The sequence below is a fragment of the Moschus berezovskii genome, chromosome 3, assembly GCF_049115385.1.
Source record: "Moschus berezovskii isolate FMDL1 chromosome 3, NW_MosBer_1.0, whole genome shotgun sequence".
NCBI lineage: Eukaryota > Metazoa > Chordata > Mammalia > Artiodactyla > Moschidae > Moschus > Moschus berezovskii.
The window spans coordinates 122246878-122273540 of record NC_142462.1 but is presented as its reverse complement, the minus strand read 5'-3'; the positions used below and the strand labels follow the sequence as shown (position 1 = coordinate 122273540).

General features: G+C 64.5%; 1 protein-coding gene across 1 annotated transcript in view; it reads right to left on the bottom strand.

The window, feature by feature from the left end:
- Nucleotides 1-534: 534 nt before the first annotated feature.
- The window catches only part of LOC129552003 (SCO-spondin), a 51982-nt gene continuing 25853 nt past the window's right edge, over nucleotides 535-26663 (bottom strand). Inside the window, exons 50-103 of the mRNA XM_055420201.2 lie at nucleotides 26170-26349; nucleotides 25915-26037; nucleotides 25631-25760; nucleotides 25395-25520; nucleotides 25207-25298; nucleotides 24171-24344; nucleotides 23681-23845; nucleotides 23185-23437; nucleotides 22018-22064; nucleotides 21678-21848; nucleotides 21259-21390; nucleotides 20909-21054; nucleotides 20415-20509; nucleotides 19836-19888; nucleotides 19423-19629; nucleotides 19166-19336; nucleotides 18941-19020; nucleotides 17792-17961; nucleotides 17248-17294; nucleotides 16944-17135; nucleotides 16681-16851; nucleotides 16188-16391; nucleotides 15831-15927; nucleotides 15527-15726; nucleotides 15025-15191; nucleotides 14307-14467; nucleotides 13815-14038; nucleotides 13211-13252; nucleotides 12907-13062; nucleotides 12204-12413; nucleotides 11867-12034; nucleotides 10946-11077; nucleotides 10599-10845; nucleotides 10198-10350; nucleotides 10041-10087; nucleotides 9510-9854; nucleotides 8748-8915; nucleotides 7680-7810; nucleotides 7310-7434; nucleotides 7011-7057; nucleotides 6455-6733; nucleotides 6009-6167; nucleotides 5748-5864; nucleotides 5217-5355; nucleotides 4862-5064; nucleotides 4639-4766; nucleotides 4397-4539; nucleotides 4255-4301; nucleotides 3779-3996; nucleotides 3374-3469; nucleotides 3178-3238; nucleotides 2804-2934; nucleotides 1269-1419; nucleotides 535-637 (exon numbers count right to left, since the gene is read on the bottom strand). Coding sequence (XP_055276176.2) covers nucleotides 615-637; nucleotides 1269-1419; nucleotides 2804-2934; nucleotides 3178-3238; nucleotides 3374-3469; nucleotides 3779-3996; nucleotides 4255-4301; nucleotides 4397-4539; nucleotides 4639-4766; nucleotides 4862-5064; nucleotides 5217-5355; nucleotides 5748-5864; nucleotides 6009-6167; nucleotides 6455-6733; nucleotides 7011-7057; nucleotides 7310-7434; nucleotides 7680-7810; nucleotides 8748-8915; nucleotides 9510-9854; nucleotides 10041-10087; nucleotides 10198-10350; nucleotides 10599-10845; nucleotides 10946-11077; nucleotides 11867-12034; nucleotides 12204-12413; nucleotides 12907-13062; nucleotides 13211-13252; nucleotides 13815-14038; nucleotides 14307-14467; nucleotides 15025-15191; nucleotides 15527-15726; nucleotides 15831-15927; nucleotides 16188-16391; nucleotides 16681-16851; nucleotides 16944-17135; nucleotides 17248-17294; nucleotides 17792-17961; nucleotides 18941-19020; nucleotides 19166-19336; nucleotides 19423-19629; nucleotides 19836-19888; nucleotides 20415-20509; nucleotides 20909-21054; nucleotides 21259-21390; nucleotides 21678-21848; nucleotides 22018-22064; nucleotides 23185-23437; nucleotides 23681-23845; nucleotides 24171-24344; nucleotides 25207-25298; nucleotides 25395-25520; nucleotides 25631-25760; nucleotides 25915-26037; nucleotides 26170-26349 — 7844 coding nt within the window. The 3' untranslated portion in view covers nucleotides 535-614. The remainder of the gene's footprint in view (nucleotides 638-1268; nucleotides 1420-2803; nucleotides 2935-3177; nucleotides 3239-3373; nucleotides 3470-3778; nucleotides 3997-4254; nucleotides 4302-4396; nucleotides 4540-4638; nucleotides 4767-4861; nucleotides 5065-5216; nucleotides 5356-5747; nucleotides 5865-6008; nucleotides 6168-6454; nucleotides 6734-7010; nucleotides 7058-7309; nucleotides 7435-7679; nucleotides 7811-8747; nucleotides 8916-9509; nucleotides 9855-10040; nucleotides 10088-10197; nucleotides 10351-10598; nucleotides 10846-10945; nucleotides 11078-11866; nucleotides 12035-12203; nucleotides 12414-12906; nucleotides 13063-13210; nucleotides 13253-13814; nucleotides 14039-14306; nucleotides 14468-15024; nucleotides 15192-15526; nucleotides 15727-15830; nucleotides 15928-16187; nucleotides 16392-16680; nucleotides 16852-16943; nucleotides 17136-17247; nucleotides 17295-17791; nucleotides 17962-18940; nucleotides 19021-19165; nucleotides 19337-19422; nucleotides 19630-19835; nucleotides 19889-20414; nucleotides 20510-20908; nucleotides 21055-21258; nucleotides 21391-21677; nucleotides 21849-22017; nucleotides 22065-23184; nucleotides 23438-23680; nucleotides 23846-24170; nucleotides 24345-25206; nucleotides 25299-25394; nucleotides 25521-25630; nucleotides 25761-25914; nucleotides 26038-26169; nucleotides 26350-26663) is intronic.

Below are 26663 nucleotides of genomic sequence, written 5' to 3'. Positions count from 1 at the left end.
GAACTAGCCTGTGGTTATGTTTGTGTGTGTTTTCTATAAAACTTTTATAAAACGTTGTGTGTTTTCCGTAAGTCATCGAAGTGTAAACTCAAAATGGGTGAATTTCATAGGATCTAAATTATATCTCAATAAAACTTTTTAGGAGGAGGAGGAGAAGCAGACCTCAGCATGAGATGAATGTATCTTGCATGGAAAAGCCCACCAGAGCTGCAGCTGCCATCAGATGGAGTGAGGGATGGGACCTGGGGCCCTAGAGACGTCTTGTACCAGAGATCTTAAGATTTTACATGCAAACTGCTAAAGATGAGGAATCTGAGGCTCAGATATGGGAATTACCCAAGTTCACTAGCATGAGCGATTCGCAGAGGTTTCCCAGGTGACAGTCCTTGTGCAGGTCCAGGCCAGGGCTCAGAAGCCACCCTCCCACCCCGCACCCCCCAGCCCACCTCCCCTCCCCTCTGAATCCTGGGATGCAGACTCTGTACACGGGTTTGCTGCCAATGCCACTTTATTTGGAATATGTTAAAACTAGAGCAGGGATGGTGGGGGGGGGGGCGGGCGGGCATGGAAGAAGTGGTCAGGACGGCCAGGGGAGGCCTCATCCAGGGGAGCCGTCAGCGCTCTGAGAAATCACCTCCTGGAGGACACATAAGAGGGAGATGCGCTATCAAAAAAGGCAGGGTGATGGGGCGGGAAGGGATGGGGCTGGAGAGAGGGAGGGTGCAGAGCAAACTGACAGGAGAGGAAGGGAGAGTCGCCAGGAGGAAGACCGCAGTCAAGGCGAGCTTCTGCCCTGCGCTCCACCCAGGTGGGGTTATCGCCCTTCCATCTCTTTCTCAGCCGCCACACTGTGTGGTGGCCTCGGGTTAAGGTGTGCCGGGTGTTTATAGAGAACCTGGCATTTCACGCACAGCCTCTCACCAAACCCTCCCAACAAGCCTGTGCGGATCGTCACCCGTCACCCGGGTGCAGAGATGAGGTCATGGAAGCTCAGCAAGGAAGGAAATGGATGAGCTGGGATTCGAACCTTATATGCCTGACCCCCGAACACCTGGGCTTAAGTGTGATTGGAGAAAAAACCAACAAGAATGCTAAGAAGGGGAATGCAGCAGAGCAGAAGGACTCGCAGGAGGAAATTCCCGCAAGGGGCTGTCGGGGAACTCACCCGGCCTGGCCCGCTCCTGGCCTCAGGTGACCCCCGCCGCCGGCCTCAGCCCCGGCCCCGCCCACCACTAACCCCGCCCCTCCCAGGCCCCGCCCACACCCACCCTGGCAAGCGCTGCACTGGCAGCTGTGAATGACCGGCAGTACCACCAGCTCTGTGCGGCCGCCGGGGCAACGCAGGTTCAGGATGCGCACCGGGTTCTCAGGGTCTAGGCGGTAGCTACAGCAGTCACACTGACTCTGCAGGTACGGCTCCTGGGCGAGAGGGAGGGGGTGGCTGAGCTGGGGAGGGGCAAAGAGGGGTTTGCCCAAGCCACCTGCCTTCCCTGGCGTTTCCTATCCAAAAAGAGCGGGGCGCCGGGAGAACTAGATCCCAAGATCTCCGCTCCCAGATCTCTTCGCCAAGTAGGGAAGCCAGGTGGGGACATGTCACCACCAAGCCCCCAGTTCTCCAAGAACCCCACCTCCTCCATTCCAGGCCCCACCCGCCTGTGCATCCAACAACCTGCAGGTTAAATGAGTGCTTTTTAACGCGCTCATCACTGCAACCTGGTGGCAGGGGGGAAAGACACCGGTCTACTTCTAAGTCTAGTTGAAGAGACAGAGTAGTAACTTCTGAACCTACAAACAATGAAGTCCTCAAGTGCACAGTCCAACCCTAAGTGCAAAGTGAGTTCTCACTCCAAAGCAGGCACTCTTGCTTTATGATTATATAGTAACTCTGTGAGTCCTACTGAACGTTTGATTTAATTTTGTGTGTAATTCTGACTTTATTTTTAAGTAGGTCATACATTCACACAATACCAAATAAGATCTACAAAAGAAAAAAGTTCTCCCTCTGATTCTATCCCACGGCCACTCACCGTTTCCTCCCCAGAAAAAAAAAATGTATTAGCTGTCCTCTCCTCACTCTGTGTTTTTTAAAAAATGCAAAAGTGATTTGAGAGGCATTTCCAGAAGGTTTCAGGAGTACTCAGGGGAGCAGGAGAGTGGCCACAGATTGAGAACCAGGTGGGAAAGCACCTTAGTCTTCCAGGCATAGGTGACTTTGGCCAGGTGGGCTGAGGCAGGGCCAGGAGCCGAGTGAGGCTCCACTCTGTCTGGATGCTGGCCAGGTGGGAGCCACAGCTCTCCAGGCTCAGGGCTGGGGGAGTCAGGGTGACACAGGGCTCCTGAGGAGGTCGGCACCAGGAGGGTGAGCGCAGAGCAGAGCTCTGTCTCAGTTTTCTGGGAAATGTCCAGGACAAGACTACCATGGAGAACATCTGCCCTTCAGCCTTTGCTCACTATATCATGGGCTAATTCGGCGCCTCCCTGCCTTTCTCTGTTGTCCTGGCTGGCCTGTCTTGAGGGGCACAGTGGGCCGAGAGGCAGGTGCCAGGAGCTGTGCGGGGCCACAGTAGGGAGGAGCGGGACAAAACCCCCAGGAGGGGCAGGGGGCACGCAGCAGGCTCTGGAGCCCAAGCCCCACTGAGGTCGCCGGGCCACCTGGTTCTGATCAGCTCTAGGCCTGCAAGATGACTCTGTCGCTCTGTGTCCCTTAGGCTCTGCCTGGGTGCTAGACTCGCAGCCACAGGCCCTGGGGGTCTGCTGGTTGAGCTGCCTCCCTGAGCTGGCAGGCCCCCCGCCCTGTGCTCACCTCAGGCAGGACATTGGTGCTGGACGGGCAGTGCCCGCTGCAGTAGTTCACTTCCACCTGCTCTAGGTAGCAGGCGCCCTTGGTGAGGTTGCGAAGCTCAGTGAGGTGCCGGCAGGAGACGGGCTGCTCTTCTGTAGAGGAGGGGCAGGTCAGGGAGCAACCGTGATGAGGGGACTTCATGAGGCAACAGAGCGTGGACCCGAGCAGGGCAGGCTGGGTGGGGGTGGCCTGGTATTGTGATGCAGTGCCCGGGGGTCTTCACTCTGCTAATCCGCATGGTGGGCAGGACGGGGGAAGGCGGCCTTCCTAGGGCAGGGGGTGGGGGTGGGAGAAGGGCCCAGAGCAGGCAGGAGGTGCCCCTGGTCCCGGCATACCCGGAGCCTCCTGGCGGCAAGTGGGACAGCAGCTTCCAGGCTCCTGCACAGCTGCCTCGCCCTGCAGACGGAGGGGGGACCCCAGTCCACTCAGGAGGAAGGCCCAGCACCCCACACTGCCTGCTTGAGGCCCTGAGACCACCCTTCGGGGAGGGACCCAGGAAGGAACCCAGGGCCATGGGGCTCAGGTGGGTACCTTGGCACAGGTGAGTGGGGGGCAGTGCTGGGTGCAGACACTCTCCCCACTGACACAGCGGCAGCTCTCACAGGCCTCCTGCCACTCGGATCCCGGCTGGGGAGAGGGGGCAGAACTTGCTCTCCACACCCCCCTCCCCACCACAGACTTCTCTGTTACCCGGCTCCCCATCCCAAGCCCACCCGGGGGCCTGGGCAGGGCAGTGGTCTGAGACCAGCGTCGGCAGCAAGGGTTTCAGGAGGGAGGTGGGCCCCTGGGGGCCAGAGATGGTCCAAGTGTGCCAGCCGCTGGCCAAGCTGCCCGCTGCTGCAGGTCTGGGTACAGGGGTAGGAGCCAGGGACAAACCAGTGGTCCAGAGCCCTGGGTCAGGAAGGGCAGGGGGCACGGAGGGCCACGGTATCTCACCGGGTGGGGGCGCCCGTGGTGCCAGCACTCGCAGAGGTCTGCAGGCACGCAGGGGCCCTCCTGGCTGCGGAAGAGCCCGTGCTGGCACACACAGCCCAGGGCCTGCCTCCCACTGCAGTTGCCCCGGGTCTCCGTGGCGTTGGGTTCCCGGCACGTCTGCTCACAGGGCCCCAGCTCCCCGGGGGCCGCCTGCTGCCACATTTCTCCAGGGGGGCACTCTGCCAGGGAAGACCACCCATCCCACCACTCAGGTCAGCCCTGGGGCCAGCCTCCACTTTCCCCCTCCCACACTGGGCACCCCGGGTCCCTCCCTGCTCCTCAGCACTGCCCACTCTGTTCTGCTCCTATCCACCCTCCCATCAGTAGTGGAGCCCAGCTTGGTGGCTGGGGGTAGCATGGGCCCCTCTCCTGTCATCAGGGCAGCTTGGCCTTGGCTTTGGAGGGACCAGCAGGAACCTGGGCAGCCCGCATCTCACCCTGACAGTCAGCGAGGGAGCAGCTGAAGGCCCCACCTTGGCAGACGCTGGGAAGACAAACGCTTTCATTCAGATGCCTGCCATACCCTCCTCCCCACCCCCATTCTCAGCACGCTCTCCCCACCGGCACTCCTGGCCTCACCAGTGGGTGCAGTTCCTGGTGAGCAGAGTCCCTGGGGGCAGTTCTCGGTGCTGCTCTTCAAGAGTCAAGGTGAGGCCCCAGGGCAGAGAGAGCTGCGTGCAGGGGCACTCGGCAGGGGGCACACACGTGCCGTTGTGCAGCAGCTGCAGGGGGGCAGGCTCGGTTTACACGTGACCACCACTCCTGCCCCGCCGCCAGCCTGGTCCCCCACTCGAGAGTCAGGGCACAGCACCCAAACTCACCTGCCCTCCGGGGCAGTCACAGCCAAGCCGACAGGGTTCCTGCATGCAGGGGGTGCCAGGCTGCAGATGCAAACAGAGGCGTGGGCACGAGACAGCGCAGGCACTGAGCAACTGGCCGGGTGGGCACTCTGGGGTGGGGGGAAGCAGAGAGTGAGGTGGAGTGCCAGGGGGGCCTTGGGACGGGCCCCGGGCTGGGCAGGCACCCACCGCCCTGGGCACTCACCGGGGCAGGGCTGCAGGTTACAGTCTTGCTGTTGCTCCGTGTCCTGGGCCTGGCACGGTGCCCCCCCGGGGCTCTCCTTGCAGCTCCGATGTCGTTCAGTGGTGCCCCCACCACAAGGAGCAGAGCAGCTGCTCCAGGCTGACCAAGGCCCAAGGGCTGGACACTCGTGGGAGGAGCACGCCAGGGACCCGTTGACACAGGTGCTGGGGCAGGGGTGTGCAGAAAGGGCTCAGAGCCCCGAGAGTCAGGGTGAACAGGCTTTGCTCCCCAACAATGCCCCATAACCCTGAGCTGGCCCAAGCCTCCCACCCGGAGCTCCCCGCCCCGCTGTGTGGCCATCAGTGGGCAGTCGTACCAGTTTCTGCAGTCCAGCTGCACCACCTCGGCCGGAGCCAGCGCCCAGGAAGCATTGGGGCTGGGGAGGCCACAGCGGCAAGAAGACACGGGCACACAGCGCCCATCCTGTACCAACTGGCCAGGGGGACAGCGGCAGCCTTGGGGGGGGAGTGACAAGCAGGATATGGCAGGTGCATGTGAGGAGCCCTCTCTTAGCCAGAGGGACTCCAGGGCCTGGGGCAGTCCTAGCGTGCCCTTCCTCCCACCCCGCCCGCAGGATCGGGCCTCTCTAGGCTGCCCCGTGCATGGAGAGCCCCCCTGGGGACCTCTGAGGCTGCCCCAGAGCACCCTGAGGACACAGCCCGTTTTGACCAAGGCTCACTCAGGCAGGACCCCCAGCTGGTCACCAAAAGTGACCCAGGGATCCACTCTGCTGCCCTGTACCTCATGACCCAGCCGTCTGCCCACCCCAGGTCACAAGCTCTTGGGTAGCAGGAGGCAGTGGGCTTTCCCAGAGTCTCCAAGCCGATGGTGGGCATGGCCTAACCACCTGGGCGGCATGGTCCCTGAAGACACTCCACGCGGTCCCAGAGGTCGACACAGCTTCTTGGGCACTGGTTGGCACAGTCAGGAGTGGGCACGGTGTCCCGGGCCTCGCAGCTCTCTCCTGCGGACCAGAAGGTCGGTGTCTGAGCTGGGGTGTTCTCGAGTCCCCAGCCTTCCACGGGCACCTACAGGGGCTGAGGCAGCAGCCCCCACCCCACCCCAGAGGCCACATCCCCGGCCCCTCCTTCAATGCTGGGGCCGTTACCTGGGCAAGGCCCCGTGTTACAACTCTCAGTCTGAGTCCATGGCCCCAGGCAGCCTCCTGCAGGGGGGCTCCCAGCCTCTCTCCAGCGCAGCCGGAATCCCCCACTGCAGGGCACCTGGCAGGGGCTCCAGGCCCCCCAGGGACCCCACTGACATAAGTCTGGGGAGAGAAAATGGGAGTCAGTGCCCAGGTCCACCTCCCCCTGGCTCCCTCTGCAACCCTGAGCCCCCTTCCTCCTCTTCCAGCTGCTGCTGCCCCCTCCCACCCTCAAAGCCAGCAGACCCTGGAGTCTAGCAGGAGGGTGAGCCGGCCAGCTAAGGGCCCCCGAACAGACATGAATAGCCGAACCCATCCCTACCCGGCCAGGTTCCGCCCATTCCCAGGCCCCGCCCATTCCCAGCCCTACCGGCCAGGCCCCGCCCCCACGTGGACCCGCCCCCCATCACCTTGGCAGGCTCCAGGGTCTGGGCAGAGGCGTCGTTGGCTGAGTGGCACAGTGCAGAGGTCTGGGTCCCCAGTCCACGGCCTCCCCGTCTCAGGGTCCAAACAGAGGCGGTGGCGGTGCTGCTCCGAAGCCAGTGTAGGGGCCGAGGTGGGGGACAGGCCAGCTGTGTCCTGGGGCCAGCTCTCCTCTAGGGCAGTCCTGGAGGCAGGGGCCAGCAGGCCGAGGGGCAGGCAGGGCCCACAGGGTGACCACTCAGACCAGCCACTCAGAGGCAGAAGACCTAGGAAGGGCGGCTTGTGAGCGTCCTTCCCAGGACTCCCGCCCCAGACCCAGAGACCACAGTGGATGGGGAACAAGGGGCTCGTGTTGTGACCAGAAAGTTCAAGAAACAGGAGAGCCGGAGTAGGGGGACCAACCATCTTGGTTTGTCTGGGACTGTCCCAGTCCTAGAAATGAAAGTTCCAAGTCCCACCCCCCACCCAAGTCCTGGGCAAAAATCCAGCCCCCTCCCCAAGTCCTGGAAAAAGAGGGACAGCTGGTCTCCTCAGTCTAGTTACCTTGACAGCCTTGGCTGGTGCACCGTAGCTCCCCACGCTGGCATTCACTGTGGGAGGGGGTGGTCAGGGTGGGCTCCAGGAGGCAGGACCCAGCCCAGAATGGTGGGTTGGAGGGTGGGGGGCTTATGTAGGGGTAACCTGGGCTTTGGGCTCATTTGGAGCAGGGGGAGGCTGGGACCTTGGGGCTTTGCTTGGCCTTATCTGCAGGGATCAGGCTGCCCTGCAGAACCCCTCCTCCTCCCTGTTCCAGTCCCTGGTCCCAGGCCTCTGGTGCCACCTCCCTCACCCCCAACACTCACCACTCTTTGCAGCCCAGCTGCAGGCGGTCCCCGGGGGCCAGGGTCACCCCAGCTCCTTCTCCTGAGACGTGCTGGCAGTTACACTGTTCTGGGGGTACGCAGCCTCCAGCCTGCTCCAGTAGCCCCTGTGCAGAAAGGGACGGGAGACAGGGCCTTGTGGCAGTCATCTCATCATCACCCTAATGCCCGCCCATGCCTGGCCCCCAGCAGGTGCCATGCGTGCTGTCAAGTCAGTGGTGTGGGCAAACGGCCGCCTGGCAGAATGTGAAGTGCTGTCTGGATGAGAGGTTCAGAGGGGAAGGAAGGAGGTACGGGAGAGTGGACAGGGGACTCCTCCTCTTGGGGCATCTCCCCTGGCTCCACACCTCACCTCAGGGCAGTAGCAGCCAGGCTGGCAGGGTGGCAGGTCCTGGCAGAGCTGAGGGCTCAGGTATGTGGCACAGAGTCCGGTGCAGGGGGAGCCGCAGGCCTGGAACTCGAAGGGAGGCGCGCAGCTGTCCTCTGCAGGGGGAGGCAGGCAGGCTGGTGCAGGGTGCAGCCCAGAGACACTGTCTGCCCCCTAAACCCAGAGGGCACAGTGCGTGGTCCCATCACCTCCCCTTGAAGTCACCCGGTAAGAGTGCAAGCTACTGCTCCCCTGCTGTAGGTAACGACAGACCAGTGTTGCCCCATCCATGCCCACTCAGTCCCTACAGGTGCCTCCGGGGACGGGTGAGGACTGTTTGGACCCGGGAGAGCCAGCAAGCCGCAGGGGCTCAGGCCCTGGCAGGTCGCTCCCGGGATTGGCAGGTGGGCGGCAGAGGCGTGCAGACGGAGAGCAGTTGGAGTAGGACGTGGGTCAAGACCCGCCACGCCTGGGACAGCTACCAGTGGACACAAAGCCACAACTGGGGGGCTTCCCTGATGGCTCAGTGGTAAAGAATCCACCTGCCAACACAGGAGACATGGGTTCGATCCCTGGTCTGGGAAGCTCCCACGTGCAGAGGAGCAACTAAGCCCGTACACTGCAACTACTGAGCCTGTGCTCTCGAGACCAAGAGCTACGGCTGTGGAGCTGCAGCTGCTGACGCCTGCGTGCCCTAGAGCCTCTGCTGTGCAACAAGAGAAGACACCACAAGGAGAAGACGGAGCACCACCACTAGAGGAGCCCGCACTCACTGCAGCTACAGAAAAGACACGGCTGGGCCTGTGGCTGCAAAGTGGGAAAACCACGGCGAAGGCTTGTGGGGCGGGGTGGGGGCGAACACCCAAGGGTGAGGCAGGGAGCAGCTAGAGCAGGGTCCCAGCCAAGGGCAGGGTCTGTGCAGGCGCGGGCAACCCCTCTGAGTACCTGGGCACCCTGAGGATCATGCTAAGAGGAGCTGGTGGTGCCCCCTGGGGAACCCGGGAGGCCCCTGCGAGGGTTCGTCTCCCCAGCTCCTTGCTCCCGGGGCCTCACCGGAGCAGTTTCCAACGAGGCAAGGCCGGAAGTGGCCGTCCAGTCGAGTGCAGGGGGGGCCCGCCCCGGCGCCCCCGGGCGTGGGTCGCTGGTGTCGGTAGCGCTGCTGGACCAGCACCTGGCATGAGCACCGCGTCCAGCTGCTCCAGCTGCTCCACACACACTCCTCTAGAGACCAGGCGGGGCCAGGGCTCAGCCAGGGGCCTCTCCGGGCTCCCCAGCCTCTCTCCCACCAGCCCTCCCCTCTCATTCCAGCCAACACCCTGACAGGCAAAGAGCAAAAGGAAGCCAAGAATTCCGAAAGGTCCCAGCTGGCAGGCTTCCCTACCACCCAGCAGTGAGGGTCACACCCCACAGGGCTCTAAAGGACTGATGGTGGGAAGAGGGAAAACACTGAGAAAAGTCTTGAGAGGAGGCGGGTGCGTGCTCGGGTGCTCAGTCGTGTCCAACTCTTTGCGACCCCACGGACTGCAGCCCACCAGGCTCCTCTGTCCATGGGATTCTCCAGGCAAGAATCCTGGAGTGGGTTGCATGCCCTCTAGGGGATCTTCCCAACCCAGGGATTGAACCCAGATTCCCCGTGGCTCCTGCACTGGCAGGCAGATTCTTTACCACTGAGCCACCTGGGAATCCCTTGGGAGAGGATGGACAGAGGTATATTTTGGGGAGATAATCTGGAAGTTGGTTATAATAATAAACATTCCCTGGATCTTGCGCAGGTAGGAGACAGAGAAAGGGGCTTCGCTTCTGACGCACACTCACCCAGGCAGGGCCCTGCGTAGCAGGCCTGGGTGTCCAGGCGCGGGGAGGTACCATTGCAGGTGGGGTCAGCCTCGGTCAGCGGGCAGGGGCAGGACACGGAGCGGGAGGCCAGGCCCGGGCCGCAGCTGCGGGAGCAGGGCCCCCAGGGGCCCCAGGAGCAGGCGTCCTGCAGCGCCGGGCAAGGCCACTGCCCACAGCGCTGGCTCTGGGCGTCGGGGCCCAGGCAGGGGGAGCCCCCTCGGGGAGGGGCCGAGGCCACGCAGACCCGGGTGCGGACCTGGTTTCCGCCTCCACAGGAGACAGGGCAGTCAGACCAAGGGGACCACGGCGTCCAGGCTCCGGGCCCTGCGGGAGGCAGCAGGGAGGTTAGAGAAATCAGAGGAGCAAAGAGGCAGAGGGTTGGACGGGACCTTCAGCACACAGGGGCCGGCAGTTGGAAACATGGGCGGAGGGAAACAGACAGAACTGGTAGACAGAGGGCAAGGTGGAGGCTAGTGAGGTGGCGGGAGTTTGGGAATGAAGCCCCCAGACCTGCACATTCGGCGTCTTCACATATGATGCCCTCTGGGGTGCAGGAGCTGAGGGAGGAGCCCAGACTCAGGGACGCTGCTGCCCAGCAGGATGGCATCTTCCCGTCTGCCCCCAACCCCTGCCCGCCCCCTGCCCCCGCCCCTGCCCCAGGGCTTACCACTGTTGGCATCCGTCCTGCTGCCAGCTGTCTCCCAGGGAGCGGGGGCGGGTGCCCTGCAGGCACAGGGGTGGGCATGGGGGCTGAGGGCAGGGCTGGCTCTGGGACTGCTCCTCCCGACACTCCGGAGCCCATGAGCCCGACGTGGAAGACCTGGGTCGGGCCCCAGGGCGGAGAAGGTGAGAGATGGTCCCGGGCCCTTCGTCACGCCTCCCTCCGCCCCTGGGGAAGCTCAACGTGGGTGTGGAGGTAGCTAAGGAAAGCCAAGGCCAGGTCACGGGGTGGGCACAAAGTCACTGGCGGGGACAGGATCCAGGAACCCCGGCAGTCCAGGAGACCGCGTCCAGGCTGCAGGAGGCCCCGGTGGAGCGAGGTGACACAGGCCCGGCACTGCCCCGTACCGGAAGCGGCTCTGCTGCCCTGCGGGTCCACACGAGTGGCTGCAGGGACTCCAGGCTGACCAGCGGCTCCAGGCGCAGTGGGCAGGAGGCGGGCAGGACTGGGTTGTACAGGAGAGCTGCCCCGCCCGGCACGTGCAGTTGTTACAGGCCTCCTGCTGCTGGCTCCCTGGGGCCCAGCTGTGGCCCTGGGCGTCCGTGCACTCGCAGTGCTCGAGGGGCACGCAGCCACCATCCTGCTCCAGGGACCCTGCGGGGAGGCGGCCCTCCAGAGCTGAGGATGCCCACACCCCAGGGCCCCCCTCTGCCTTCCCGCTGAGCTGCCCTGCGCTCCCGAAGGGAGCACCTACCCTTGGGGCAGCGGCAGCCCTGCTGGCAGGCCTGGCCCTCCTGACACACAATCCCCTCCTGGAGGTCTGAGCAGCGGCGGGGGCAGCGGTTGGCACAGCTGACCACCTCCATGCCTGCAGGGCAGCCCTCCTCTGGGCAGATGGGAAGACTGGAGTCAAGAGGGCCCTGAGCCCTGGGACTCGGGAACCCTCCCCCTGCCCCATGGGGGCCACCCTGACCTCCGTGAAGCCATATGACCCGGTCCCTCCCCCAGGCTGGTGCCTAGGGAAACCTGGGGTCCTGGGGACACTCTGAGTGACAGTCAGTTCCTCTCACCGCCTGCTCCTGATAAGTGTTTGCTGAGCTGGACTGAATGGGTGCATTTAAAGGCTAGCATTCCCACCTGTGTGGCTCCTTTGTGTTCATCCAGAGAAGGGTGGAAGGGATGGGGGCTCATCAGTGTGGGGGGTCATCCTAATTGAGGTGGTGGGCCTTAGAGTACAGGGTCCATAGGGTCAGTGAGCTTGGAAGAACCAATGGCAGAAGGAGCTGGAGCTCAGAGTGGGTGGCGGGGGTGACAACCTGGCTGGCTCAGTGCACCTCCCAGGCACCAGGTATCTCAAGACTGTTATCCTCAAACCCCCTGAAACTCTTGACCGGGTGGTTCCGGGAACTGAAGGGGGGCGGTCACAGCTGAGTGAATGAGTTCTAGTCCCGGGTGGAGGTGGACAGTGGGCGGATCGGGCAGCTCAGCCCTGGCCACTGGGAGTGGCCTTGCCCAAAGCCCAGGCCCCACCAGCATCTGCCCTTGCAGGGCTTGGTTTCCTTCACCGGCGACGAGGCAGCAGCCTGCCCCCCATCCCCACTGCACAGTGATGTGGGGGTGAAGTCAGAGGAGAGGGTGGGGAAAGCTTCACAGGGAGCAATCACCACTGCCGTACCACAGGGCGCAGGATTGCAGAGCCGTGCGTGGTGCCTCTCCCCAACACAGGGGGCACCGCCGTTCTTGGGTGGGGGGCTCGAGCAGCTGCGGCTCCTCAGGGACCGGCCCCCTCCGCAGCTCCGGTCGCACCAGGACCAGGGGCTCCAGCGTGACCAGCCTCCAGGCTCTGAATGGGGAAGAGAAGGGCCGCACAAGGGGTCTGGCTCAGGCAGGGACCCCCACGTGTCCCCCAAGCCTGGGGCGAGGCGCCACGCTGGAGGTGGAAGGGCCCGGCGTGGGACGGGCACTGATGCTAAGGAAGGGCGCTCCCGCCGGGCGCTCACCGCCCACCGCACCTGGGCAAGCTCGCAGGTTGCAGAAGCGGCGTTCCTGGTAGGCTGTAAGGACGTCGGGGCACCAGTGTCCACCAGGCCCTGGGGGGTGGTAGGCCCGCAGGCGGCGCTGCTGGCCCGCCCCACAGCTGCGGGAGCACGGCTCCCACGGGGCCCAGGCAGTCCAGGAACAGTTCCTGGCCACGCAGCCAGGGCCCAGGCACAGGGGCAGCTCTGCGGGCGGGACAGGACGACGCTGAGCTGCAGCCAGTCCCCTGACCCCCACCCTCCCCGCCCCAGCTCAAGTGCCGACCTCCTCAGCCGGGGCTGGCTATGCCCCATCCTGCGCCCCTTTCAGATCTGATCCTGACTGTTGTGTGGCTTTGGCAACCGGGCCTCAGTTTCCCCTCTCTTGGGGTGACAGTGGTACAGGCGAGGGGACAGTAGTCCCAGACCCCCAAGGCAGGTGAGGGATTTGGATGGGACCTTTCTGCGGGGGGTAGTGTTTGGTACCCACATGAGTGAGAATGGCTGGAAGGTGCTCCCCACCAGCTGTTGGGGTTCACAACGAAGGCCCAGGTTCAGGTTGAGAACTCTGTATTTGCACACGGAGTATTAGATGTGGGGCTTGGGGCTGGACACTGGCTGGAGTTGGGGTGACGCCTTAGAGGGGAGGCTCAGGGTCCAGACCTGGGGCAGGGTCAGAGGTCAGGACCGGAAGGCGCACCTGTGCAGGAGGGCAGGTTGCAGGGGCGCTCCTGGGAAGCGGCCCCCCCGGTACAGTTCGCCAGGCAGAGGCGGCTGCGGCTGCGCCAGGCAGGGTGAGCCGGGTCTGTGCAGTTGCCAGAGCAGGGGGACCACGGGGACCACAGGCCCCAGCCGCCTTGGGTGGGGAGAGGAGACCCCCGAGGAGTCAGCCCTGGGCTCCTGGGCTCCCAGAAGCAGGGCTGGGGAGGGAGGAGGCCCGGGGCTTGCTCTTCCCAGAGGGAGGGGTGCAGGGAATCGGGCTGGGAGTCTGGAGAGTCTGATACCTGGAAGGCCTGTCACTGCCTCCACTGTGGACCCTGCAGCCCCTGTGCCAAAGGAAACCTGCTCAGAAGTGTTTCCCAGACAGACGTGCACGAGGCCCAAGTCCCAGGGCCAGTGGTCAAGTTCCCCAAACCTGTCGCTCTCTGGTTCACCCAGACACCCCAGGACTTAAGCACAGCACTTGCTCACAGTAGCAAGGCCTTTGCTCAGGCCATGCCTGATTCCTGGCATCCCTTCCCCCAACACTCGTCAGAGTCCTCTCCATCTTCAGACCCCCTCAGATGCCACCTCCTCCAGGAAACTCTCCTAGACTGTCCCCCTAGGAGAATTCTCAACCTCCCACCGTTTTCCCGAGCACACACACTCCTACAGGCTCCCCCCCCCCATGCTGAAATGGGTTATTTGAGCCCTTGGACTCCAAGATCAGGGTCCTCACTGCCCCACCCAACTCCGAACACACATTCTGCAAGAGTTCTAGAAATTCGTTTGAGTGTGTCTGAACAGAAGAGAAACGCAGAGCTAGACCCAGAGTGGGAACAGGAATGGACAGACAAGAAGGGACAAAGGGACAGCCAGACGCCTCCCACCCCATCCCCCTTCCCTCACCTGGGCACTCCGGGCTGGGGCAGTACTCGAGGTCCCAGCGGGGCCCGCGGCAGCCCTGGCCAACGGGAGCGGGTGTGGGGCGCACACACTGGCGGCTGCGGGTGCGGGTGCCCAGCCCGCCACAGGAGCGGGAGCAGGGGCCCCACGGACCCCAGGGGCCAAAGCCACCAGCAGCCTTGGAGCAGTCCCCCACAGAGCAGGATAGCTTCCCATGCGCACAGGAGCTGGGGAAAGGGTGTGAGGATAAGGGGCTGGCAGCTCGGACCCCAGGAGAAAGGGGTGCGGGCAGACACGTCAGCCCCCAAGGGCAAGGAGACAGAGAAAGGATAAGCCCAGGGTCAAGCGGCCGGGGTGGGTGGGGGATGGGGTGCAGGGCCACCCAGGGCCCCTGGACACATCCTCTAACCCCTAACCCTCAAATCCTCCCCAAATCACCCACACTCTCATCATCCCCCTCAAATTCCCCCCACCCCAAATCTCCCACCCCCTCACCAGTTGTGGCAGCCTGTACGGAGGCTCTGACCCGAGCCCAACTCATCGCCAGGCCCAAGAGGCTGACCATCCTCTCCCAGAACAGACGGGTGAGCCCCTGGGTCAGTGTTGGCAGCTTTCAGCTCCTGCAGCCGCAAGGCGGTGAGCACACAGGGGCACTCCTGGGGTCGGGGAGAAGGTGTAGAGACACGGGCTGGAGCCCCCTGCCAGGGCCAGTCCTCTGCCCCACCCCCACCCCCATGGACATCCTCAGAAGCAGGGTGGGGGGAAGGAGATGGGTGGGAAGGGTGCTCCGGACAGCTCTGGGCCCTGAGACTGCACTTCCAATAGCAAGTGGGACTGTGTACCTACGTCATGGGGCTGACCATGAGCGATGTAAGGCTATGGCTTGACCGGAGCTGGCCAGGCGCCTTCCTGATCAGAGCACTTAGCCAGGATGTGGCAGGGTCAACAGAGGCCATTTACAGAATGGGACCCGCGAGAGGGGATTGAGGGAGGCAGAAAGGGCCTGAGCCAGGAACTAGGACACCTGCGTTTGAGTCTAGCTCTGCTGGGAACTGTCCCCTGACTCAGTGTGTCCCTTCCCCTACCTGGGGGCTCAGGGCCACCAGCTCTAAGTCAGGACACTTAGAGACCGTCCAGAGGCCACAGGGTCTGCAGAGGTGAGAGCTGACGGGGGAGGGGAGGGCCCTGGGCTGCTGGCAGGGGGAGTCCTAACCTGGACACATGCTGAGTGGTGCAGGAAGGTGCCCTCGGGGCAGTGGCAGCCCTCCTCACAGCCGGCGGAGAAGCAGCCCACCTGTCCAGTGATGTGGGCGCAGGAGAAGGGGCACCCCTTGCCAGGCTGGCACTCGCGGTACAGACGCCCAGCTGGGCAGCCTGCCTCTGAAGGGGACCCCTGAGTGAGTGTCCGTACCGTACCACCCTCGCAGTCTGCTGTGCCCACCTCCTTCCGGTCACCCCAGCCCATCCCCTCCAGTGTCCCCCACCCCCGGAGTCGTGCGGACCACACCCTCCCTGGGCCGGGCCCTGGGTCACATCCGCTCCTATAGTCTCCCCTGCCCCCCAAATCCGCCTGCTTCCTCCTCTATTGCCCCCCACTGGCCTGGGTGAGGGGCAGCATGTGGCGATGGGGTAGGAGAGGTCAAAACGCAACCCGTGAGTCAGGGTCAAAGGCTGGGATGGGGATCTGGAGCAACAGGGCCAGGGCCAGGGCTCACCTCTGCAGACCTGGGTGCGGCAGGTGCGGCTCTGGCGGGCAGGCCCCAGGCAGGGGGGCCGCGGGCAGTGGCGGGAGCGCAGCTGCTCCCCTCCACCACAGGAGACGCTGCAGTCCTCCCAGGGGCCCCAGGAGCCCCACACCCCCGGCCCGGGGCAGGCGGGCACCTCCTGGCACTGCAGGATGCCTGCCACGCAGGTGCTGGGGACAAGGGTGGGGCTTTAGAAGACAGGGCCCTGCCCACTGCCCCCGGGGGCCCTCCTGCCCAGCTGGCAGCCCACACCTCCCTGGCACTCTTGGCTCACCAGTTGTCACACAGCCCTGTCACCACCTCGCCGGGCTCCAGGCTCTCCCAGGAGCTGAGTCCAGACCCCGTGGAGCGGCTCTGGTTCTCAGAGATCCCTGAGGGCACAGGAGGGGGGCAGGCACTTCAGACGGCTCAATCACCAACCCTGCTCAGGGCTCTACCCCACTGTCTCCACCCACAGGGACGCAGGTCCTGGTTGGCAGAGGACACAGAAGACCCAATGGGCACCAGCCCCGGGACGCGGGAGTTGCCCATTCCTGCCCCGCAGTCCCAGGCTGGCCCCCATGGGCAGGGTGGCAGGGGCCAGGCGGGAAGGCGCTGCTGTGCTCAGGGGTGGTTTGGGAGAGGTACTGACCCATGGCTCCGGGCTGGTACTGGCAGCGGCACTGGGCGGCAGGCACACAAAGGCCGTCCTGGGACAGCTGGCCGGGGGGGCACCCACAGCTGGGCTGCTGGCAGCCAGTCGAGCCTGGCTGGCACTCGACCCCAGGGGACAGGTCCTCGCAGGAGCGGGGGCAGGGCTGCCCACAGGGGAGAAGATCCTGGCCACCCGCACAGTCTGCAGCAGGAGGGAAGCAGAGAGAGTAGGTTTGGGGGCGTTCCATCCTGGGGGGGCGGTCCCAAGAGTTGGATGACCAGCCCTCTCGCCATGTCCACCACCTGCTCAGATCTTCACTTGCCCAGTTCCATGTGGTGAGTGCACTAAGGGCTCTCCCTCAAAGAAAGTGGCATGCATGTGTGTCGGGGCGGGGGGTGGGGGGAGTCAGATGCAGGGGTCAAAGGTCAGAGGCAGCATCTCCCTAGCCTTACAAGCCACCACCACCCGAAATCTCCACAGCAGTCCTCACCGGTGCACTGAGTGGAATTGCCCTGGCAGGGGCGACTCTGCCTGTGGCCCCCAGGGCAGGGCCGGCCTCCCTCAGAGGCAGGGGGCCAGCTACACGCTCGGCTGCGATGGGACTGCCCCAGGCACATGTCACAGGGAGACCATGGTCCCCACGGGCTCCAGGCTCCATCCACTGCAGCAGGAATACAAAAGCACCCCTTTGTCTTGGGAGGTCCAAGAGGTCCCAGCCCGCTGGGATTGGAGCCGCCCGGTGGGACATCTCACCTGGACACTCGGTGGGGCTGGCGCAGGTCTCCCTCTGTTGCTGGGCCCCTGCCTCCCCCACCTCCCCGGGGCACGGGGCCCCGCCATGCTGTGGAGCCGGGCAGCTGCAGGCCCTGGAGCGGGTCCTTGTCTGGCCCCGGCAGGGCTGGGAGCACGCCGTCCACTCTGACCACGGGCACCAGGCACCAGGCACTGTGGGGGTGAGTGGTGAGCCCTGGGGTGCAACCATCCCTCCCCCGGTCCCAGCCCTCCCTGTGCCCCAGGACACCGCTTCTTCTCACCTCGTTCTGAGTGGGGTACATACCTGGGCAAGGCAGGTCAGTGCAGGTGAGCCGGCCCTCGGAGCAGGTGCTGGGCGGGGCACGCAGGCACAGAGAGAGGGCAGCTCACTCCACACACGCCCCTCCCCGTCCGCCTCCCCTTCCCCCCCCACCTCCACTGCCCTCAGGTCTCAGTTCCCCTCCCCACTCTCCAGCACCTCCGGCCCCTGCTCCCTGACCCACTCCAGGCACCCTCAGGCATCCTGCGGACTCCGTCCTATGGGGAAGTGACCACAGGTCGTCTGTGGCTGAAGGAGACCAGACAGCAGGAGGAAACACCACACCGCCACCCCCTGCCCCCTCAAAGCACAAGTCCAGCTCTCTGAAGTCTCCCAGACCCCCAGAGCTGGCTGCCTCAGTTTTCCCACCTGTCAGACCAGGGGTTAGGGTACCTGCTGCATCTTCTCGGGGCTTGTGGGAGCCTAGCGTGCATCAGCTGAGACTGGGAGAGCTCGGGTGCATGAGACACGGAGTGGCCCTGCCCTCACCCGTGGCATCCTGCCCGTTTGGCCCACCCCCGGCCCTCACCAGTAGTTGCAGCCGTCAGGCTTGACCAGCTGGGCGCCTGGACGGTGCCGCTCCCCAGTCAGCAGGTCCAGGCAGCTGCAGTGACCGGGCTGCACGCAGACGGTGCCGTCGGCACTCAGCACCTGGCCGGGGGGGCAGTAACAGCCGGGCTGGCAGCGCCAAACGCAGTGCTGGGGGACAAGGAAGGGAGGGTCCGGGTCAGTGGAAAGCGGGATGCCCAAGGGGACTGCTGCGGGATGGAGGGGCGCCTGGGAGCCACGAGGAAGTGAAGAAGGAGGCTGAGGAGGGCGGCAGAGGGGAGGAAGTGCGACGCTCCAGTTCAAAGCTTTCTTTTCTAAACACAGTCTATGCCGCGAAATACTGGAAATACTCCAGTATTTCCACTTGAGTTTCTCCTCCAGGTGAGGAGCGTGGGGAAGGGACAGCCTGCGAGGAGCTCCCTGAATGGAGTATCCTCCAGACATTGGGCCCCGTGGAGGGATGAGTGGGGACCGAGGCAGATCTACGACGGAGGGAGCCGGGGAGCGGAAAGCTGGCGGGAGCGGCGGGCGTCTGGGAAGGCGCCGGAGCTCCCTGGGAAAGGCCGGGACCAGGCACCGTGTCCTGGCCCTCCCGCCTCCGTGTGGAGCCTCCCGTCCTCCTTGGACAGGCCCCAGGGCTTCTCAAAGCACCGTCCCTTCTCCCTAGCTGTTTGCTCCAGCATCTTCTGACTCGGGGCCGCTTCCTCGCCACTGCGCAGGCGGCACTGGACCGCGCCCACCCCCGGCGGCAGCCGGCCTGGGTCCCTCTCCATGGTCCTGGACTGGCCCCGCGCCCCGGCATGCGCGTGCGCACTCACGCGCGCACAGGGTCAAGGTCTGCGCACCAACGCGCCCAGGCTGGGAGCTTCGGATGGAGGATCCATCAAGAGGGCTGCCCTTTTCCTGTGTGTTCCTGCTGTTTCTATCATAAAACGTGTCAGCCGAGAAACGTATATGCTGTGTAAGGACAAGGGCTGCTGGATGAGGCTCACTCCCGCTGCTCTCTAGAATCAGGAGCCAGGCCGGCTGGGCGCTGACCCCTTTCCTTCCCTCCAACCGCGGACGGCCCCAGGTCAGAGGGGCCACACCCTGCCGTCCGGCAACTTGACCGTCAGGAGCCCAGACTCACCACGAGGTCGTCGCAGGAGCGAGGGCAGGGAGGGCCACAGGCGCTGTACTCCGCCCCTTCGATGGCGGTGCAGTTGGTCACTGCGGGGAGGAGGGCACCGGGTGGGTTGACAGCTGTGCGGGTCACTCTCCCGCCCCCCCCACCTCCCCGCTGGCCTCCCCAGAATGCCCCCCGCAGCTTTCCCACCTCTTTTCCTTGACCCCCACCGCCGTCCGTGGCAGGTACCTGGGCATGGCAGAGCCTGGCAGGCCGCCCCCTGGGCCCGAGGCCCCTCGCAGTAATCCCCCAGGCCCTGGGGTGGGGGCTGATCACAGGCGCGGCTCCGGCTCCGGAGACCCCCTCCACAGCTCCGGCTACAGCTGGACCAGGGTCCCCAAGGGCCCCAGCCTCCAGCTCCTGGGGAACAGAAGAGGCAGCAGTGGCGAGGGGCCAGGCTTGACTGGGGCAAGGCGGTGGGCACGTCTGGGCTCCACAGGACTCACGGTCACACTCTGGCAGGAGGCAGGGTTCCTCCTCTGCCTCAGGGCCTGGGCAAAGTGGGGGCGCCGAGGCCAGCAGGGGCGGCGGGGCCATGCTGGACGGCACCCCATGGGGGGGCCCGGTGCAGAAGCGGTGTCTATGGCGCCGGGCTGGGCCACAAGAGGCTGAGCACTCACTCCATGGGGTCCAGGGTGACCACGTGGGCTGACCTGGGTGCGCAGCAGGGAGAAACAGAGAAGACAGAGCGATGGAAGGCTGAAGGGGCCCAAAGGGTGGGGGGCAGAGTGTGGTGCACGGGACAGGCCGCCCCTTTTTCCCAAGGGCTTTCCTCCCCAGTGCTACCGCCCTCCCACCCCTGCACAGACCCGCTCTGGCAGGGCAGGGGGAGTGAAGTCAGGAGAGGCCTCCTTCTCACCCTCCTCACAGGGCCAGGAGGTGCAGTTAGTGATGAGCCCAGAGACACAGGAGCTGGTGGAGAAGCAGCAGACGGCGGGGGAGCTCTTACAGGCTGAATGTGTCCCCTCAAATTCATGTCGGAGCCCTAATGTGTGAGCATGACTGCAGAATTGTGACCTTGTTTGGAGAGGGGGGTCTTTGTGGAGGTGATCAAGTTAAAATGAGGCCGTTAGGGTGACCCCAACCCAATGTGACTGGTGTCCTTCTACAAAGGTACAGACAGGGGATGTGAAGACCCAGGGAGGAGACGGCCATGTGAAGCAGATGGGAGGGATGCAGCCACAGGCCAGGGGAGGCCAGGAATTGCCCACAAACTCCGCAAGACGAAGGGGACTGGGAACAGCCCCAGCAGACGGTGACGGTGACGGGTGGGAAGAGGGAGACTGGTGAGGGGGGGCAGGCGAGGGGCTGAGCATTGTGCCTGTGGGAGGGGGCGTCTCTGTGCCCCATGGAGGCCAAGACTCCCCCGACCCCAGTGCTGAGGAGAGACAGAGGGTCCTTGGGGTCACGGGGCCATTGCAGGGGGCGGCAGCCTCACCAATTCTCACACGGGCGAAGCACAGCACTGCCTGGGGGGTGGAGGCGCCCTCCGTGGGCACAGGGGCAGTCCTGGGTGGGCACGCACACGTTGTTCTGGAATCAAAAATCCTCCACTGCCTTCTGGTTTCCAGTGCGGTCTGCCCACGCTCCCCCAAAGCAGAGCTCAGCATCCACCTGGCAGGCGCCCACCCTCAAATGTCATGGATGCTCCTTCCAAACACCCATTTCGTCCCAATTTCCAGCACTGGGGAAATGCACACCATCAGGTGCAAGGGCCATGGGGAGGGGGCGTGGACCCCCGATTTCTGGGAGAAAAGACCTGATGGCCACTCGCCCAGGGTCATGTGCTGGTCATGGGGCTGGCAGAGCAGAACCACGTGCCCCGAGTTCAGCACTCTGTCCTCAACCCTGCAGGCTCTCCCTGCCTCCTGCCCCACACTCTTGGCTTTGCCCCTGCCCAGGCCCTGAGGAGGCCAGGCAGGGGACACTCACCAGCAGGAGCATCCCGGAAGGGCAGTAGCAGCCAGGGTGGCAGGGCTGGTCAGCCCCTCTCGGGGCACCAAGCTCTGCACAGGATGCAGGCCCCTGGGCACAGTCCAGCCACCGCTTGCCCGGGGGACACACCCCGGGCGCTGGCCCTAGGGGACACAGGTTGACAGCTCAGCCTGGGCACGTTCGATTCTCCCCCAGGGTCCCCCCAGGGGGGGGGAGGCATCAGCTCTACGTGTGGCCAGGGAGGTCATGGGGCTGCCTGGAAGCTCCAGGAGAGGAGTTCCTGTGGGGACAGGGAGGGGTTGATGGAGCTCTGGGTGGGGTAGGGAAGAAAAGGTGGGTGCCCTCACCTGCACAGGGCTGCAGGCCACAGGTGGAGAAGTCCACAGGGCTAGGCCCGCCACTCCCTCGGGTGCGATTCCGGTAGCCACCCCCACAAGGCACAGAGCATGGAGACCAGGGGCCCCACTCCCCACCAGGACCTAGGATGACACCCAGGTCACTGCAGGCCCTGCCTGTCCCACCCAAGCCCCCAGTCACTCCTCCCGCCGGATCCCAGGCCCTGGCAGCCTCACACCCACCTCCAGACACCTCATCCCTCCTCGGGAGGCCCCAGGATTTCACCTAGAACAAGGCCTCCAGGGAGGACCCCTCTTAGAGCTCCCAGGGAACCACACCCTCATGCAATCTCCTCGGGCAGGCCCTTGCACCTGTCCCGGGGGCCAGGGCAGGGAGTCCCAGGTTTGAGGACCCCAGTCGCGGCTCTCACCTCCGCATGGCTGCAGGCTGCAGAATTCAGCCTCCATGTTGGGGCCCTGGCATGCAGCACCCCCAAAGGCAGCAGGAGGAGCCGTGCCTGCCCGGAAGCGCCGCCGAACACCCACATTACAGCTGTGGCTGCAGAGACTCCATGGGGTCCAGGGGCTCCAGCCACAGGCCACTGCCAGGGCGGGTGCAGGGGAGAGGTACGGGATGTGTGAGACAAGTCAAGTCCTCCCTGGACCCCAACTTCCTGGGGGCACCCCCAACACCACCAGGTTGATTACTAAAGGGACCAGCATCCCTAGACCCCACCACTGCCGATTCCTGGGACCCGAGCATGGGGGTACCTGGGCAGGGCTCCGAGGCACACACCATTTCACCAGAGGTACAGGTGCTGCAGAGAGAGGGCCCAGGGAGGCCACAGTCAGCCTTCCCCTTGCAGCCCTGTGTACCTGCCCCCAGGGAGAAGAGGCCGGGACACTGTCCACCACACAGAAGAGGAACCCGAGGGTCTGGGAAGTAAAGCAAGTTGCCCTACATCCCACGTGGAGTTGATGAGTGACCAAGGATTCTCACCCAGCCTCCCCCACCAATTCCACCCTCCACGAGCTCCGACACCCCCAGGCACCGTGCTGCCCTCTGGGCCATGGTTCCATTGCCTTGATAAAAAGAAGTTGCCTTTTGGTAATTTTATTCCATTTATATTTATTAAACACGGTAGAGATGGTTTTGAGCGACTCTTCCGGGCCAGTTAGCAGCCACTCAGAAGGAGCAGATACTAGTTTGAGTCTCCCGGATCTCTCTTTTGAGTTTTCCCTCCTTTTTGTTTTTCTCCAGTAAACGTTTCAAAACCCACTCATCAGAAATGTTGACATTTCAGAAAATAAAAAAAAAAAAATCTGAGAGAAAAGAAAAATGAGAAAGGGGTGGGGGAGAGAGGAAGAATGAAGGAGGGAACTGGGGGCGGACCAGGGCATAGAAAGGAAAAAGGGAAAAAAAGGAACTGAGTAAAGAAAAATAATAACAAAAAAACGAATGGGGTTAGTGCCCCCTCTGCTGGCGGATTCTGGGTATCAGCTTTGTGAGTTGGGCGCTTCAAGGTCTCCCGGCAGAAATCAAGTGGGTCCCAGGAAGTCAATTACACTCAGGAAAGAGAAACAGAGGTAACAGAAGGAGAAGGTAGACCTGCTCCCCTAGCTCTAGGCTCTCAGGTCGGTTCAGTGGCTCAGGCGTGTCCGATTCTTTGCGACCCCATGGACTGCAGCACGCCAGGCCTCCCTGTCCAGCACCAACTCCCAGAACGACTTGAGGCTCTAGTTCCGCCATAAATCGCCTCCCTCAACTGAGCCTCGGTCTCCCCATAAGTAAACGAGCCGGACAGCTCCTACAGACGCCCGCCCCTCCGGGCTTCACGTCAGGATGGAGGCACGCTGAGCACCCCCGCCGCTGGTGGCAGTCCTCACCCACCCACCTCTGAAGCCACGAGCCTCCCCGCTCCCAACCCTGGTGCCCACCAGTTGCCGCAGGAGTCCAGCTGGGCCACTGCTCCGGGGGCATAGAGCTGCCCGCGCAGCTGGCAGGGGCACTGACTCGGAGGCAGGCAGCTGCTGTTGTGCAGGAAGAGGCCCGCGGGGCAGACGCAGCCAGCGGTGCAGACGCCAGTGCACTCCACCCCAGGGCCCTGCGCCAGGCACAGCCGGGGGCACGGGCCCCCTTCCCGGCGGCACTGCTCTGCTGAGCGGAACACCATGTCACCCGGGCACTGGGCTGCACGGGGAAGACAAAGAGGGTCTCGGCAGGGGGCACGCCGGAGGGGCCAAGAGATGGGAGGGTGAGTGGGAGGGGCGGCTGGGGGGTGGAGGAGATAGAAAAACGGGCCAAGTCAGCTTAAGGCACAGCCTGTCCTGGAGGGAGAGGTCGGTGCCAAGCGAAGGTGGGTGGGGAGAAGGTCAGCACCCCCCAGGGGCTGGCTGGTCAAGGCGAGCAGAAGAACGGGAAGGGGACATTCACCTGTGCAGGGCTGCGTGTTGCAGTCCCTGGTCTGGCTGTGGGGTCCCTGGCACCCGGGGTCCCCAGGAGTCGAGACAGAGCACCCGCGCCCTCGGGTCTGGACGCCCCCATCACACAGGGCGGAGCAAGGAGACCAGGCAGCCCACTGACCCCAGACACCCAGCCCTGGGAGGAAGAGGCAGCCAACAACGGTCAGGGACGTGGCAGAGATGCAGCTTGGCCAGGGTGGGCGTGGGGGTTCCGGAGGTGTGCAGGGTCTGACATGCAGCCTCAGCCCCCACCATACCCACACCTCCAGGGCTGCCCCCAACACGCCTTCAGGCCAGGCCCACCCTGTGCATCCCCCACTGGGCTTCCGGGGTGGGGGCTGTGACTGGGGGCCAGAGAGAAGCTTCTGAGCAACAGCCAGGTTTGCCCCCACCCTTCCCAAAGCATTCTTCTCATCTGCGCCTCACCCCACCCGAAGCCACCCCCCCAGAAGATGCCATACCTGGGCACACCGGGGGACTGCAGGGCTCCTCCTGGGTGCCCTCTCCTGGGCATGATGTGTCCCCAGGGCCAGGGCAGAGCCGGGAACGGCTGCGCAGGGCTGGGCCCCCTCCAGGGACAAGGCAGCTCTGGGAGCAGGCGGACCAGGGAGCCCAGGGTGTCCAGCCTGGCACCTCTGCAAGGAAAAGTGTGGGAGACTGCATGGGGCCCTGCAAGGTGGGGGTGACTCGGGGCAACCCGGGTGAGGTCTGAGAAGCTAGGGGGGCGAGAGAAGGGCTCGTGAGGGCAAGCATAGTCTTTGCCCCTCTGGGACCCCCACCCTGGACCCAGGTCTCCTTCTCAGAGCTTAGCCTCCTGCTGAATCTGATTTGCCTAAACTCCAGGAGTCGGTGATGGACAGGGAGGCCTGGTGTGCTGCAGTCCATGGGGTTGCAAAGAGTTGGACACGACTGAGTGACTGAACTGAACTGAACTGAATCTGGTTCACTGGGCCCCACCTCTATCTGGGGGCCTGGCAGGTGCCTCCACAAGCCCATGCCCACCCTCACGGTTTCTTCCAGAGCCTTCTAAACAACGGTCCTTCATTCAGCCTCCGTAAGGAAATCCTAGAGTCCCTCTGACAGCCACCTGCCATTCTCCAACAGCCCCTCCTTCCCTCTCCTGCTCAGAACCTGAGCACCCCAACTTCCCTGCTCTCACCCTGCCCGGTCACCTGCGCACAAAAGACCCAGAGACCTCCGCTGGGATGGCTCTGGGGGCCCCCAGCAGTGGAACGAGGGCCACAGTCTTGGGCTCCAGGAGGCCCTGAGCTAGCCCCCTCTTCCTGTCCCCGCCCCCAGGTCCAGCCTCATGCCCCCATCCCACTGTCAGACACCTGTGCTCCCGCCAAGGCCTTCATCTCCTCCCGGGGGCGCCTCCTGAATGGGGGGGCTTCGCTGACCACCTAGGACTGACCACCCAGCAGAGTGACCAGCAAGCTCGACCCAGCCGCGCTCTCCTGGCGGGAATGAGGAGGATGCCAACGGGCGGGGACCCACCTGCCGCGCATGCCGAGTAGCAGGCCTGCAGCTCCTGCCCCTGGCCCTCACACGGGGCGCCCCCTGAAGTGGCCGGAGGGTTGGAGGGGGACCTGAGGAGAGAGGCAGCGTGGGCACCGCTTCCCGCCCCCCCCAGGCCCTCCCCTCGCCCCATCCCTCCCGGTTCCATCACCCCTCTGCCCGCACACCTGAACCGGGCCCTCACGCCGGAGCCACAGGAGCGGTCGCAGGGCCCCCAGGACGACCAGGCTGACCAGCCGCAGGGCACGGGGCAGCCCCCTGGTTCACACAGCAGGGCCCCCTTCTCACACACGCTGGAGGGGGGGCGGCGGGGGGCCCGAGGGCGGAGGTCAGGACCGGAAGGCGGGGAGTGGCCCCTGACCCCGCCCCGACCCCCCCCCCAACGGCAGGCAGTCGCCCTGACCATCGGCTGCAGTTGTCCAGGAGGAAGGGCACCCCTGGCTGCTGCAGCTCTTCGCCCACAAGGCAGGGGCACTCGGAGAGGGGCAGGCAGCCCGCGTCCTGGAGAAGAAGCCCGGGCGGGCAGCGACACCCTGGGTGGGGGAGGGGAGCTCAGGCCGGAGAATGGGGGGCAGCAGAGATGGAGGGTGGAGACGGAGGGCTGGTGGGCCCGCTGGACGCCCACACTCACCCCCACCCCCCCGAGGGCTTTGCCCGCAGCACCCCTGCTTGCTGGGTGCGCCTCACCCTCCAGACAGAGTCCGCTGCAGCTGCTGTTGGCCTCAGGATCCAAGCAGGAGGGTGGGCACGGTGGCACCAGCCCCTTCCGGCACAGCTCAGCACTCACATGCACGCGGCCCTGCCCGCAGTCTGGGGGATGGGGGGAGGATGGGCACCAGGGAGGGTGGGCACTGGGAGGCCCAGCGACGGCTCCCACAGCCCCACCCCCACCCCGGGGCTCCCCCCTCAGATGCCCCCCTGCCCCAGCCCAGCTCCTCTTACCTGTGCCACCTGCACAGGGTTGCAGGCCGCAGGGTGCCCTCTCTTGGGGGGCCCCGGGGCAAGGGGCACCACCATTCTTGGGCGGGGGGTCCACACAGCTTCTCCGACGACTCCGATGGCCGCCCCCACACGAGACGCTGCAGGGCCCCCAGGCCTCCCACTCAGCCCATGCCCCAGCCACTGCGGGGGAGCGGGAGGAAGAACGCGGGTGAACCGGGCGGTGAAGCCCAAGAGCTGCAACCCCGCTAGAGAGAGCAGGGACAAGGGGCTGGGGAATCTGGGCAGTGGCCAGCCGGGTGGCTTAGGGCAGCGCCCCGAGGACTCCGCAGCTTCCTCTCGTGTCCCAGGAAAGCCCCTTTAGGTGGGTAGAGCGGGTGATGTGTGGAAAGGCCTCTGGGGATCAAGGCTCCTCTGGTCCCCGTAAAGGGAACCCCGGGGCGACGCGCCCCCTGGAGGCAGCGGTGAGAAGCGGGGTTACAAGGGCTGCCTGCGGG